This window comes from Gymnoscopelus braueri (assembly GCF_963280865.1).
Source record: "Gymnoscopelus braueri genome assembly, chromosome: 9".
Classification (NCBI taxonomy): domain Eukaryota; kingdom Metazoa; phylum Chordata; class Actinopteri; order Myctophiformes; family Myctophidae; genus Gymnoscopelus; species Gymnoscopelus braueri.
In genome coordinates, this window is record NC_137610.1 from 16,344,646 (window position 1) to 16,359,927 (window position 15,282).

The window sequence follows — 15,282 nt, forward strand, 5'->3', positions numbered from 1 at the left end:
CAATCAGCAATTTTAGCCATTACTACAAAATGACGTCACTGAGCCACGGTGATAAGCGGTAAGGTGGTCACTTCAGGACACGTACAGTAGCTGTTTTTACTCTTCTCCCACCACTACCCAATAATGAGTATTATTGAAGGACCACTTATATTAAGAAAATGGGTGAAGTGCTCTTAATAAAAAAGCCACATGGGTTTGGAGGCTACATCAATGAAACATTATGACAAGCATCATCATATAAATATTTGATGATAATGTTTGGTAATTGGTGCACCCCCCCTTTTATCACGTCATACTGAAATGTATGTATGTACTTACTTCCAGGTTACCTTTATTAACAACATGCCCAGCTAGTGAAGCGTCTCTCCATCTACTACTTTATCTACTTTTAAGTTTGATAAAAATCTAACTGCAGAATATCAATTAATTAAAAATGACAAATCACAGACAGGTGAGGTGACGGTATTATCTGTCATAGTCCTCATGAAGGCTTGGGCCCAGTCATCTCAAGTGCCCACAGTCCTCTGCATACCCCAGGTTGTAGCATGGATGTACATATCCTATGCACTCCAGTCTGTAGATACTGACTTGGTCAATAGCCATGGGGGAGGGTGAAACTTCTTGACTGGTGAAAACATAGTCGTCCAAACTGTGGTTTTGACCAGGGGTCTTCAACTACACTTTTACTACAGGGGGTCCGCCAAATCTTTGTGTGATAGGATTATTTTTTTTACCTTAAACACTTGAACCCTAGCGTCCCTTTTTCTGAGGAATACTTTAGCCAAAAATAGCAGATCTACAAGCTCACAACGCCTTGCGCTGCGAGGCGTTGTGAGCTTGTAGATCGGCTATTTTTTGGCAAAGAGGTATAAGTGTAAAGGGGAAAAAAGAGCAGACCAAGTAAACAAAAAAAGTTTCATCTAAAACACAATTTCATACAATATAGAGGGGGTCCCTGCTTCATCTCTCTCAGATAGGAGGTCCCAGCTTCATCTCTCTCTCAGCTAGGGGGTCCTTGGCCTGAAAACGTTGAAGACCCCTGGTTTAGACCATTATGTTTGCTTATCTGATCTATTTGGTTGATCTGCCTATTATATCTATTTAATCTGTCTGATTTTACCTGCAATATTTACCTGTGAAACACACACCGATGGCAGAGGAATGGTGCACACCTTGTAGTAACTACTACAGCATCTGGGTACACAAAGTGGCATTTTGTTAACTTTTGAACTCTCTGCATACGATCACACAGGATGTCTTGATGGAGAAACTTCAGCTGTTTATTTTTTTCTGTTTCTGTCCCTTTGTCAGACTTTACTTATCTAACCTTGTCCATGGTGTCTACCATCATGTGATATTGTCAGTAAGCCACTTGTACTAATACAGTAGCTTGACTGACAACAAAAATTGTCCTGGTTTAGTATATGTTTTTGGGATCAAACACAACAGTAAAATTGCTTCTGTATCTGGTAAATAAACATGTTTTGTATTTGTTTTGTTTTTATTCCAGGCAAATGTTCCAGGGTCGACAGAAAGATATCTGTATTTAAATAATGTTTACTATTCTATAATGGAAATTTGCTTTCAAAACAGAGAAGTTATAGTGACATATATTGCTATTGGTCTATTTGTTTTTTTCCCCTTTAATTTTGAAAATGTATCATGATGCTTGCATGTATTTTTATCACTACGTACAAATTAGGTATAATTTATATTATCATTCTGAAATATCATTTGATCATTGTCACATTACATACACCTTATTTGTATCTCAAAGCTAAGGCAGGCAATATCCCACTTCCAGTGGGAAGGCAAAGGCATGCCATAACAAAAGACCAGACTTCCTAGCAGGGTGAGTAGATAAGCACATGTGCATCAAAGAGCATTTATTTTAATTGAATTCATTTGAAGGCAAGCATCCTGACAGGAATTGCGTGTCAGTGCAATACGACAGTGTAGGAATAGAAGTGTTGAATGAGAGTTGCTTTAGGCTACAGCCACACTAATACATTTTCATTTAAAAACAAATTTGAAAATGAAAACACATTCACAGCCACACAAAAATGTTATCTGAAATAATCTCCGTCCACACTGCAGTCCTGAAAACACATATTACATTTGACATTTGACAGCCATTTGATAACAAAATTGAAATAGGCAACACTTGGTAGGCTACTACCGAGAATTAACAGACTCCATCAAGTTTGTCAAATTGCAGAATATCAATTAATTAAAATAACAAATTACAGACAGGTGAGGTGAGCATATTTGACAGCCATTTGATAACAAATTTGAAATAGGCAACACTTGGTAGGCTACTACTGAGAATTGACAGAATCCATCAAATTTGTCAAATTGCAAAAATATCAATTAATTAAAATAACAAGGTGAGGTGACCATTATCTGTCATAGTCCTCATGAAGGCTTGGGCCCAGTCTTCTCAAGTGCCCACAGTCTTCTTCATACCCCAGGTTGTAGCATATTGTTGCTGTCCGGCAGGAACCAGCTAACTCAATTTCTCCGCTTTTGCATTTTTTTTTCATAAATCAGTGCTATTGAACACCCTTTACGTCTGTTGGTAAAAAAATATTGAACCGATGAAAAGTATTAAAAAGTGCTAAAACATGCTTTTGACAAAAGCAGCTAACTCCATTGGATCTGGAGCTGGTTTTGCCGACTCCAGGCTCCCCCCCTTTTGACCTCCAACCTCATTGTGAGCTTGGAGGTCCATTCAGCTGTTCTTATCAATGATGAACAAAACCTCCTAACTCCACTTATTGTTTTTTTCAGTTTAGTTTTTTTCATTTCCTGAAGAATGAACATTTTGGAGTTAGCTGGTTCCTGCCGGACAGCAGAGATATGGTGGTTGTACATATCCAATGCACTCCAGTCAGTAAAACATTTTAGCTGAAATAATCTCTGTCCACACTGCAGTCCTGAAAACACATATCACATATTACATTTGACATTTGACAGCCAATTGACAACATTGCATTTGGTAAAAAAAAATAACATATACATTTAAAGAATGTTTCCCCTTTCTGTTATTATCGTCTGTGGATTTAGCTGTTAGGTGACCTGTTTAGGTAACACAAGGCAGTGGCCTCATGTCTCTAAACAGACATATATAGCAGTCTTTATAATCTGTCATTGCAAAACTGTTTCTCAAGAACAATGTTGTTGTAACTTAGGGTTAGTTAGGTTAAAAAATCCCCTAGCGTAGAATTGAACTTGAATTTCAATTCTTCCCTCTCAAAATAGACCCCATGCAACATTGAAATCCAAACACTTTATCGGTTTATTTGGGTACAAGAACACTATGATGTCAAAACCAGAGCGCTCTGAAATCAGATCAGATTCTCAGAGAAGATTACATAATGCTCCCATGGAGAGTGAAATGACTGGAGTGGAGGCGTGAACAATCAGACAGGTGCACACATTACGCAAAGGAAGTAAATCAGGTATCATCAATACTGAGTAACCTAGTCTCAGAAATATAAAGGAAAACAAAAGTAGTATTGTACATTATAAACAAATCAAACATCTTCATACAGAGTCATGACCATGAGTACACAACATCTGGGTAACAAGGCAACATAAGAGACATGAATAGTCAGACTACAGACCAGACTATCAAAAGTCATGAGTCTCATGACATGGAAAAATAAGTACGCCTAGACTAAAGTACAAGATATACCAACTCCTTATAAACATCAAAGCATAGGTGTATAGTAAAACCTGCAAAACATATTTGCAGGTTAAATCGAGAAAACATCTCTTTTTATTCTCTGATTCTATTGCAGCAGGAACGGTAACGCACACCAAGGGTTTGGTGAGGTGCTGACCTTCGGGAACAATCTTAAATAGGAGGGGAAAACGTTGCACATTCTGGTTCCATATGTATTTTTATTTGACGTTTCGCCCCTTAGGCTTTCTTCAGAATCAACTAATTCTCTGAATCTGTCATACACTGACTTCATGACTGATTGACTTGCTGATTGCTGAGTGCACCTGCCTGCACTTGTTCACGCCTCCACTCTGAAGTATATTTGGATGTGTAATTTCACTCTCCACATGTTCTGACGAAGGTCTTGTACCGAAAGCTCAGCCTATAAATAGATGGTATTTGCATTACAGTGTTGCTGGAATCTACTTTGATACATATATACATTTCTTTTCCTTTTTCATCCATTATTATTTAAAAAAATGTGGCATGCAGATTTCCTTTTTTACTGAAATGTGTATTATACAATTGTAATGCATTTTTGGTTGTATGTCAGCCTGGAGCTGGAAAATGAAAAAAATTAAACATTTCAGTTTCCACAACAATGTGCCAGAGTTAGTTAAATAGCTCATTTTCATCTGTAGTCCCAGGGCAGGTTATAAAAAGTAGTGGCCTAAGTAATTATCAATACAATACAATACAATACAATACAATACAATACAATACAATACAATACAATACAATACAATACAATACAATACAATACAATACAATACAATACAATACAATACAATACCATACAAAAAAACACAACAACACAAAAACAGTTACAGTACAAACAAAACTATGAGATTTGTAAGAGCTGTGTCAAAATTGAGGCAGTGTTATTACCCAAGATTGTATGTTGTGTTGTACTGTTATGCTCTTTCCTACCTCCATAGTCAATGTCATTGATTAATGTGGCTTTGAGGAGTGGCAGGTGAATTCAGCGCAATGTAAAAATTGCAATTCAATGTGCATATATCTCCCACATTCAATTGCATACATTATTTTGGGAAGGTGGTTTATTTCTCTGTAATCCTAAGCATCTGTCCTTATAGCCACTGTGAAAAGTAGGGAGGCCAAAAAGAAATGTAATTTTTCACCTTGTTTCTAGTTTTATAATACTGGTTGAGAGACATTTGTACCTTTGATACTGTGTACAGTAAGAACAGTAAGATTATCTGTGTACAAATGAACACACACATATTCAGCGTACAATGGCCCTTGTGCCTTGCTGTATACTTTATATTTGAAGTATGCTTACTTCAAACATAAAATAAATTGTTGAAATGAATGGTGCTCTCCTTGTCTTCAGTCTGAAATGTTAGAGGTGCTGGCTCTAATACCACAGAACCACATGATGTCAAAGCAAAGCTATTCTTCTCTTTTCAGAGATGGCATTTGTGCATGAGAATGATTTATGTTGGACCGCTGATATGCTTTGAAGTGGCCACAGCAGGTTAGAATGGTACACTCTTAACACATCATCACATGAGGGACCAACCGCTGGTGGGTGATTTCATCCTATTAGAATATTAAGCCCATCCCTTCTCCTTATAACTGCCAGGCTCTGGTCTTGAGTAGCAGAAGTGCACAGAGATTGAAATCCTAGAGGGATTCACCATTGTCTATTTGAATAATACATGCAGTATAAAAGGATGAGTGGAACATTGCCAGGGATTTGCAGAACTGGATTTCTGTCTTCTTTTATTCTAATCTCTTACATTGCTATGACGTCTTCTATGACTCTAGATTTAAAAGAAATCAGAAATAAAGTTTCAAAGATCAAGATGAACCCGAGGGGAAATCTATGGGCAACAGGTAAAGTCACTGTATTCTTTTTACTTTCTTTCTTTCTTTTCTTTTCTTTTTTTTTACAAAAATGTAGAGCATATTTTTCTTTTTCTTGTAATTGTTCACATTGAAATGATGTGCTTTGTTCTGTAAGGTCACTTCATGGGCAAGAAAAGCGTTGTGGACAGCACTATTTTGGAGTCTGTGTTGGCAAATGTTGATCTACCCCGTAAAGTGGAAGCTGTCATCCCATCATATAAAGCAGAGGACCTGAGGGAGATGATCTTTGAGCTGTTAAAAATTGCTCTACATGCTCAACACAAACAGGGCTTGGACATGTTAGTAGAATTTATTATAATTTATATTGATGTAATATACAATTTATATACAGTAGATATTATCGATATGTGTGATTTTAAGTGCATATGTTTGTGTGCACTGGAGCATGTGTGTATTTTATGTTATGTTTTTCTTTTCTTACAGCAAGCAGGATCCTGCCTGAAGATTGTTTGATTGTTTTCTTTTGTCAGAGGTGCCAATTTTGATACATGAAGATGCGGTTATCAATGTGCAGTAGCCAATTGCTTTAGGTCAATCATGTTGCATGTTTGTGGCTCACTCATAATTTGAGTATTGTGTCTAAGTTATATCATGTAATAAATTGATACAGAAAGCTATAGCCTACTTGTCTCAACAATTTTTGGCTAATTTTGCCTAATTTCCCTGTTTCCAAGGTATCAGTGCAATATTTTAAATAATCTGACTAATAGAGTGCATTGGAATTGTATTTTAATATCATTACGTAGATTTAAAAATGTTTAACACTGATACCTAATGCTTACTATAAAAGCAACATGGATTGAAAGGTTAGATCAATGAAACCTGATCATGAATCAGACGAGAAGATGTAATTGTTGATCATATAAATGATGATACAAATGTTGATGCTATTAAATGCCCGGATCCCACTTCTCAAACAGGGGTCCGGGAAACCCCATGGGTCCTTGAGGGGGCTCCAGGTGGTCCCTTGGTGGACCCCAACAAAATCAGGAACATTTTAAACACTGTCTATAATAAGCCCCTATTATTATTATTTTAAATTCAGCTATTCAAAAAATCTTGACAAATCTTGACAAATGTTGACTGGTCTCTGGCACAAAATATTTTCTAATGGGGGTCAGATACATATCAATTTCAGTGGTGGAAAAAGTACTACATTTCTTTACTTAAGTTAAAGTATCAATACTGCAGTGTAGATACTCTGTTACAAGTAGAAGTCCCGTATTACAAATGTACTTGAGTAAAAGTACAAAAGTATCGGCATCAAAATATACTGTACTTAAAGTACCAAAAGTAAAAGTAGGCTACTCAATTTGTGCAGAAAGTTCAAAATGTATAACAAATCTTTAGAAAATAGCAGATCTTGTAGATCGGCTATTTTCAAATGGCCCGAAAAAAAAAATATATAGGGCTGAAGGTTAGTGTGTTTTGTAATATAAATCAAATAATAATAATAATAATCAAGTAACTAAAATGTTCATATAATTGTAGTGGAGTAGAAGTAAAAGTATTGAAAATTGTAAATATTGAAGAAAGTAAAAATACCTTAAAACTGTACTCAAGTACAGTACTTGAGTACATGTACTTAGTTACTTTACACCACTGATTAATTTTGGGATGCTTGACCTTATTTTTAACTCTATGTGCTTGACATGAAAATGTTTGATGATCATCACTTGTGGCAACGCCCCCTTTTGGGACGTCATCCTGAAACGATTACTTCCGGGTTAACTAAACAACATCCGCCGCCATGGAAACCTAGAAAAGAAGAAGAAGAAATAACAACATGCTGCTCAGTCAGTGAAGCAAACAGATCAGGATCTAATAATAATAATACTTCAAAGCTAAACTATGCCGCTGATCGTGATGTGTGGTTTTCCCTGTAGTGGTAAAACACGGAGGGCAGGAGAACTAAAGAGCTACTTTGAGCAGAACACAGACAGAAAGGTTCACGTTGTGGGCGATGATGGGACGATGGGCGTTGAGAAGAAGAACGCTGTCTATGCTGGTAAAAGTCCTGATGACATTTTGATCACACTGTTGTCAGTGATGGAAACATAGCTGTAGAATACAACTCTCGTAGACGTATTTATGATTCTGACGTTTTCAATCTACGAGAGTTGTAGGGTGCAGGCCCCATGGACACAGGGACTTTCTGGACTATGCCCCGTAGACACTCCAAACATGTACAAATTGAAAATAAAGGTGCTTACCCCCAAGCCCCAAATGTTAACTGTCTCTACGTGGTAGTAGTTTAATGTAATAATCCATATCTTTCAATAAAGAAGTGTTTTAATGCCGTCTGTGGCCGATTCTGTCGGAAGTTCCCAATGGGCGGTAGTGACGGGTAGTGACGGGGCGCATCCGGTGAAACCCGGAATTACACTAAATGTTAAGAGGAAGTAAACGAGGGTGAAAAAATGGCGTTCGGCCACAGACGGCATTAAAACACTTCTTTATTGAAAGATATGGATTATTACATTAAACTACTACCGCGTAGAGACAGTTAACATTTGGGGCTGGGGGGTAAGCACCTTATTTTCAATTTGTACATGTTTGGAGTGTCTACGGGGCATAGTGCAGAATGGGGCGTGAACCCTACAACTCGTAGATTGAAAACGTCAGAATCATAAATACGTCTACGAGAGTTGTATTCTACAGCTAATGGAAACAGTACTCACATGTTTTAAGTAAAAGTATCAATACCACAATGTAGAGATACTATGTTACAGGAAAAAGTCCTGTATGCACAATTTACTTGAGTGAAAGTATAAAGGTATTGGCTTCAAAATGTACTTGAAGTACCAAAAGTAAAAGTATTCATTGTGCAGAATGTCCCATTTCACAAGTGTTCAAAATGTATAAAAAAATCTTTTAAAAATAGCAGATCTACAAGCTCAGAACACGTAGCTTGTGAGCTAGCTTGAAGATTGGCTATTTTCAAATAGCCGAAGGGCTGAAGAGGGTAATGTTTGTATGTTTTGTAATAATAATCAAATCTACCAAGTAATCAGTAGCTAGTTTTTAAATAATTGTACTGGAGTAAAAGTGTAATATTTGCCTCTGAGGTGTAGTGAAGTAAAAGTATTGGAAATACTCCAGTAAAGTATAAAAATCGTACTTGAGTACATGTACTTAGTTACTTTACACCACTGACTGTAGTTTACGCTGCTGCCTGTCACAAAACCAACATACATCACAAGTGGAAGATCTTTTAAAAATGTGGAAAATTGCTTGTTCTGACAAAGGGTTGTTTGTGTCTGTTTAAGATTCACAGAAGGAAAAGAATGTCAGAGGGAGTTTAAAAGCTGAAGTAGAGAGGTGTGTGTTTTTTTTTCTTCCATTTTGTAACATTATTTGATTTAGGTTAAGATCTTGCATTGATGTTCATTGTCATTTTTTAAATGCATTTATTCATTGTTCCAAACACCTGTTTAGGAGGGTCAACAAGGATGATATTGTAATTTTGGATTCGTTAAATTACATCAAAGGTAAATCTTATCTCTCTCAAGCTGCATTTATTAAAGGCATTGATCTTTTTTCACATCTTTACCTTTGAATTTCATGTGCCCTGCAGGTTACAGATATGAGCTTTACTGTATCATCAAACACACACAGACGCCTCACTGCCTGGTAGGTACAAAAGAGAAAATGTTGTAGCAGACTTCTTTTACAACTGGTTGGCTTTTTGTAGTTTTGCCAAATAAATGAACCTTGCTATTTCAATTTTTTCATGAAGGTGTACTGTTTGACCTCTGCTGAAGTGAGTTCAGAATGGAACGGCACCAGGGACCCCACTGAGCAGTTCACCCAGGAGATGTAAGTGAGAATGCACAACAAAGTTCCTCATTATGCACAACTACAATTGCTTGTCTTTTCTGGGCAATTTTATAATCACATTATTTCAGTTGAATTAACCACTTCAATCCTATATTCTTTGTTGACTGGACTGGAGTCCGCCAGGGGTTTATACTAGTTCTCTTTCCAGCAAATCTCTTCACCAAAAATAGGTGATCTACAAGGCCACAACGTGTTTGCAACTTGTGAGCTTGTAGATCTGTTATTTTTGCCAAATGTTTGCCCCGTAATATGGACTCTAATGTTCATGTGGTTAATTTAGGTGTTGTGCATTCTCTTGTCTCATGTCTTGTCTTTTATTACTTTTTCTCTTTTTTTTTGTAGCTTAGATGCATTAGTGCTGAGATTTGAAGCTCCTGACTCCAGAAACCGATGGGACAGTCCTCTCTTCACCATCCAGAAAGAGGACACGATTCCGTTCGAAGACATCTCTGACGCCATTTTCAAAAGAAAAGCACCACCACCAAACAAGTCTACACAGAGTGTGAGCAATTCTATCAGATCACAGGGCAGGGTTTCAACAGCTATTCATAAATCCACTGCTAAGGTTGTGTGATAAGTTCATAGTAACTAACTAGACATTTACTGAAACAAAAAATGTGGCAAGCAGAGTGCTGCATGGATAGCAGGTGCTCTTTGGTGGGGTCTAGAAACATGAATTCAAATGAGAAGCAGAAACCATCTCTATAAATTAATTAGTTTGTGAGGTACAGCCCATTTTAATTTACTGATGCGTAGTTCTTGACTTTGTAAATAAATGACATAATTACACAGCTAGACTTTGTAAGGACTTACACAAAGCTGGTGCAACTCGCTCCCAGATGGCATGCTTACAGGCATAGAGCTTAAGCAGAACATAAAGTACGAGGGCCCATAGCCATTGGTCTGCCATTCAATTTTTTTGGCAAGCAGGATGTATTATTAGATGGTAATTATTTTAAGTAGGGTGGTAAGTTCTTGCCACTATTTGAAAGTGTATTCAATTAAACCACTTAGAGAAGAAAAGCAAAGAGGGACATGGATATTAGGAAAGCAGAAAGGAAGATAACATTGGGAAGTTTTAAAATAGAAGACTTTAGTGGAATTGAATCCTAAAGTAATAGTATGCTAGGATGGAGGATGTTACTCTAGAGCTGGAGATCATAACTACAGTGTCTTTGCCAACAAAACGTTTTGTTTTTTAACTCCGCAGCAACCATTGTCCTCTACAAACTTTTTGTATGAACTGGACAAGGTCACACAGGATGTCTTAATGGTGAGATTTTATTTATTATTTATTTAGCATTCTCTGTGCCTTCGTCAGACACCCCTTTACTTATTTAACCTTGTCCGTGTTCTACCAGTTGTACTAATAGTTTGATTGACAACTAACATTGTTGTGGTATAGTGATTATATGTTTTGGGGAAGCCGGTCTGTATTTGTGCATTGAGTGTCCTTGCAGTGTGCATTGTCAGTGTGTTGGCATCAACCACAAGTCAAATAACTTCTACATCTGGTGAATAAACATGTATTTTGTTCTTCCCTATTCCAGGCAATTCTCAATGCACAGAAGACGAGTGTTCCTGGAGATGTCATTGCCGTACAAGGAGCTACAGAAAAGATATCCTTATTTAGATAATTGTTTACTATTCTGTAATCAGAATTCGTTTTCAAAAGTGAATACTTTGATCATCTAAATGCATAATTATATTATACTTGCATGTGTTTTTATCCTGTATTTGCACAAATAAGGTGTCATTGATAACTATTACTTAGTATTCTAAAATCTAAACTTTTCATAACATCACATACTATTTATTTCTCAAAGCCTAGGCAGGCAATATTCCACTTCCACTGGGAGGGCAACATCACCTTGTAATGACCAGACTTCCTAGCAGCGTGAGCTGATTAGCACATGTGCGTCAAGAATATACTTAATAATTGAATTCATTTGAAGGCAACTGAGCATTATGATAGGTATTGCCTGTCAGTGCTTACGGTAGTATATTTGGATAGAACTGTTTAATGAGAGTTACTCTGCTTGAGACATTCTCAGAAGCCAACACTTTGACATTCCTCTGTGGATCACTTTTAAAATGATTACCCAGCCAAGATCAGAATCAACTTTATTGTCACATCAGCGGTTTACAGGTGTAAAGAAGTGATTAACTATTGGAGCACACATTTTTAGTTTATGCTCTTTTTTAAATACCCCAAGGACATTCACTTCTAATACTTATTATCTCTTTATAATAGAACATTCATATATAAAACACTGAGATTGAGATCTACAGTATTTGTTTGTGATGAAGGATGGTTAATTCCTTATTTTGGACCAAAAAATACCAACTACATAACTGTAGTCCGCTGACTACCGCTGGTGCCCTACCCGCTTCTGGTTCAGTTTCTCATAGCTTCACTTTATTTAAAATATGCTGCCATGCCAAAATTAACCAGAACCGGAAATGGGTATGCCACCTGTGGTAGTTAGCGGACTACAGTTACAGTATGCACAGAGCCTGTAGAATGCTAGTGTGTAATAGTATTTCTCTCATTTGTTTTAATATCCTTAACCCAGTGTTAAACATTGAGCTCACCAGGAGCTTCAACATGGCAGAGTTACGGAAACTGCGGCGGCAGTTCATCAGCTATACCAAGATGCACCCGACAGAGAATATTGGACAGATTGCAAACATGTTTGTGCAATATTTAAACAAGAGTCTTCACTGATATATTTGTTTCATTGTTTTATATTTTTGGTGACAATAAAACTTACCGTATTTAAATCTTGTTTTGCACATATGCATGTTAACTTATTTACTACGTCAGATAGATAACAGATCAATGTTTCCCCTCACAGCTGTACTGTATTGAACCTGTACCATCATCTGTATAGATAAGATATCAGTTGATAACTTGGGAAAACTGATGTTTGAAAACAAACAAACAAAACGTTTCTGTGAAGACTTCACAATAGTCTTACTAATTATTATTGGCTTCAATTTTGTAGTGTTCAAGTTCCACTTTTGTCTGCTCATTTCTTTGTGTCATCACTTCCAATTTCACTTGTTTAATCTGTATCCAGTGTGTGTTGTCTCCTGTCACGATCTGAAAATGCATTTCTGTCTACTGAAGAGCTGAAGAGACAGACCCCCTGTTACTGACCAAACAATCTATAGCAATGATTATGAGGCGCCGGTGGCCTAGTGGTTAAGGCTCACAGCAAATATAGGCTCTCAACACAACCTGACAGTGTGTCGTGGGTTCGATTGCCGAACCCGACGGCCTTTGCTGCGTGTCACTCCCTGTCTATAAAGGCAGAAAAGCTATTTAACTCATTTTAACAAATGAAAATCACTTACCCTACCTTTAATTGTCCCAACTTGTAAATTCTTTATAAAAAAAATCTCATATTTCAAAGCTATCCATCTGTGGTCTGAAACAAATGTTCTGAGCAATAGCCTATGAAACCTGCTAATGGATATTAAGCTGTTTGCTTTTTTGTGTGCTGGATAGTTTAGTAGCCACCTCTGTGGAAGCATGTCCCATAAACTCCTAATAAAATCTTATTTTATGATGGGTTTTCACTGCACTGCATACCAAAGTGAAAAGTCCTTGTAGGTCCCCCATAATTGAATTTGAATATGTATATATATACACAAACATACTGTATATTATTTATTCTACACATCTAGACTATTATCCCAATACTGTAAATAGGGCCCAAAAAGGCTAAAGACACTTAGTGGCCAAAGCAAGTCAAATAAATTAAACTAAGGACAGATAACTTTCCCCTTATGTGTGTTCCATGTAACAGCATTAAGTTTCTTGGAAAGCTCCTTATCCTTGTGTGGGATTTGTGAACAACACAACAATCTGTGCAGAGTATAGTCACTTTTCTAATAATGTTTTGTAAGAGTATGTGGAAGTTTTTGCCTTCTGATACTGTCTGAAAATTCACTGGTGAAAAATAAAGTGCAAACTGTGCCATCACAGCCAAAGACATACTACTGTAAAAAAGAGAAAAAAAAGACATCACCTTGATAAAGACAATGATTTTAAAAGTTGTAAAAATGCATGTCATAACACTTTTTTCATTTCAAGTGCAAAAACATTTTTGATTCTGTGCTACATTAAAAAAGCAAGATTATGACAGCATCCTGATTGAGATCATGCCGTTTTATATATGGAATGAAAAGTTGTAAGAAAATATATTATAAATACACATTTACTTTAAAAGTACAGCATAAAAATAAGAACTGTTTACAGGTTGTAGTTGTTCACTTCTTACATATTTTTATATTTTTTCACAGTCTTCTCAAGAGGCACAGCAGTGCCAAATATTCTGTCCCAATGGCAGAAGAATGGAGCGTAGTTACTGCTTGGCTTCTGGTGGTGCATGTCATGTGCTGGTGCTCCTCCTATCAGACCAAACGGCACCAGGTGATTGAGGGCCCATGGCAGGTCGTACCCTATGTGGTCCTCCACGGACAACCACAGACTGAGAACAGTGACACTCCAGGTGGTGAACGGGTGACATTTTAAAAGGATAGGATCCAGGCTGCTCCAAAACCCTACAGTCATCAGTTCTGGAATGCTGAGTTGCTGTGTAGACCATGAGAAGGGAGATAGGTACTCGTGGTGGATGGCATGGACCCATCGGTACAGCTGTGGATGCTTGTGATGCACAAAATGCCAAATATAATACTGGGTGTCAAAGAGGAGAAGTGCAGCCAGTCCATCAGTGAACACTTCATACACAGTGGGAGCAATGTTTGGCAGGACTGGAGCAGGAAGTATTAATGTGCCGATGAGCACTGCTGGCAGAATAAAGACCAGGTGATTATAAACAGCCACCATTAAGCATTTTGCCATCATTTTCAGTGTTGGGCGCCTGTCAGGCTGGATCTTGTACTGATGGAAAAAAGGCAGCCGGTCTCCTGAGACATCCAGCACAGCAAAGGGTACGCTGATAAAGAAATAGCTGAAGGAGACGAGCACGACAGGCAAGAAGGGAGATGAGATGAGTGGCAGATGGTGCAAAAGCAAATAGTCCCAGAGAGGTTGCAGGACGCGGTCTGAGGACCTGGAGATATTGAGCTGCAGAGACACATCAGTGATGTTCAGCATCTTGGTATGGTAGCAGTGCAGGCTGTTGCAAGTTTTCAGGGTCAAGAGAAAAGTCCTCCCTTTATATAGCGCTGAACAAGGGACTTTGCTCTCGGAACAGAGCAGTGATACAACCTTTTTCTACAGCTCAGAATTAACAAAACAGATTAACCAAATCCTTAAAAAAAAGAAAAGGCAAAAGAACAGATTTCAACTCACAATTGTTCAAAAACACAACATTAGGAGCAATGCAGGCTTGCTTGGCACCATCTACTGGTGTAATTGGGTCAAATATCAGTAAGAAACAAGTAAAAAGACAATTTCAGTACTAGAGAGGACACCAAGGGCAGAGAGAGGATACATGCGAGACAAGACATACTGCAAGTAGAATTAATACTCAAGTCGTCAGCAAATATAAGGGACTCGTTTTCCCCATAGAAATGGAATGGACTCTTTAAATAAGTTTTCACAGGAAATTAAATATTCACATATGGTGTTGAAATCCAATGTGAGCTATAGGATTTAAAATTGCCATTTTTCAGTGTCTGAACTCTTCTTGAACTCTTCTTATCATCAACCTAATACATCACTCAGGCAGTGTACAACGAGCACATCGACCCTATATTTCGATAAAAGTTAGATAATGATGTCAAACACAGGTCCATTTGATGTCCTGAAAAGGGACCATACATTGCTCACAACCGCTGTCTGACTA

General features: G+C 37.5%; 2 protein-coding genes across 2 annotated transcripts; one reads left to right on the top strand and one right to left on the bottom strand.

The window, feature by feature from the left end:
• The first annotated feature begins 7,378 nt into the window (after nucleotides 1-7,378).
• Nucleotides 7,379-12,238, top strand: kti12 (KTI12 chromatin associated homolog). The gene is made up of 9 exons (XM_080437473.1): nucleotides 7,379-7,628; nucleotides 8,890-8,941; nucleotides 9,059-9,111; nucleotides 9,198-9,253; nucleotides 9,360-9,439; nucleotides 9,803-9,962; nucleotides 10,671-10,733; nucleotides 11,011-11,079; nucleotides 12,045-12,238. Exons 1-9 carry the CDS (start codon nucleotides 7,472-7,474, stop codon nucleotides 12,186-12,188), a joined length of 834 nt encoding a protein of 277 aa, XP_080293599.1. The 5' UTR covers nucleotides 7,379-7,471; the 3' UTR covers nucleotides 12,189-12,238.
• Nucleotides 12,239-13,745: 1,507 nt separating this feature from the next.
• On the bottom strand, nucleotides 13,746-14,697 carry ch25hl1.1 (cholesterol 25-hydroxylase like 1, tandem duplicate 1; the record flags this gene model as incomplete). Its single annotated transcript, XM_080438046.1, has 1 exon — nucleotides 13,746-14,697. The coding sequence occupies exon 1, from the start codon at nucleotides 14,586-14,588 to the stop codon at nucleotides 13,746-13,748; it is 843 nt and encodes a 280-aa protein (XP_080294172.1). The 5' UTR covers nucleotides 14,589-14,697.
• Nucleotides 14,698-15,282: the final 585 nt, after the last annotated feature.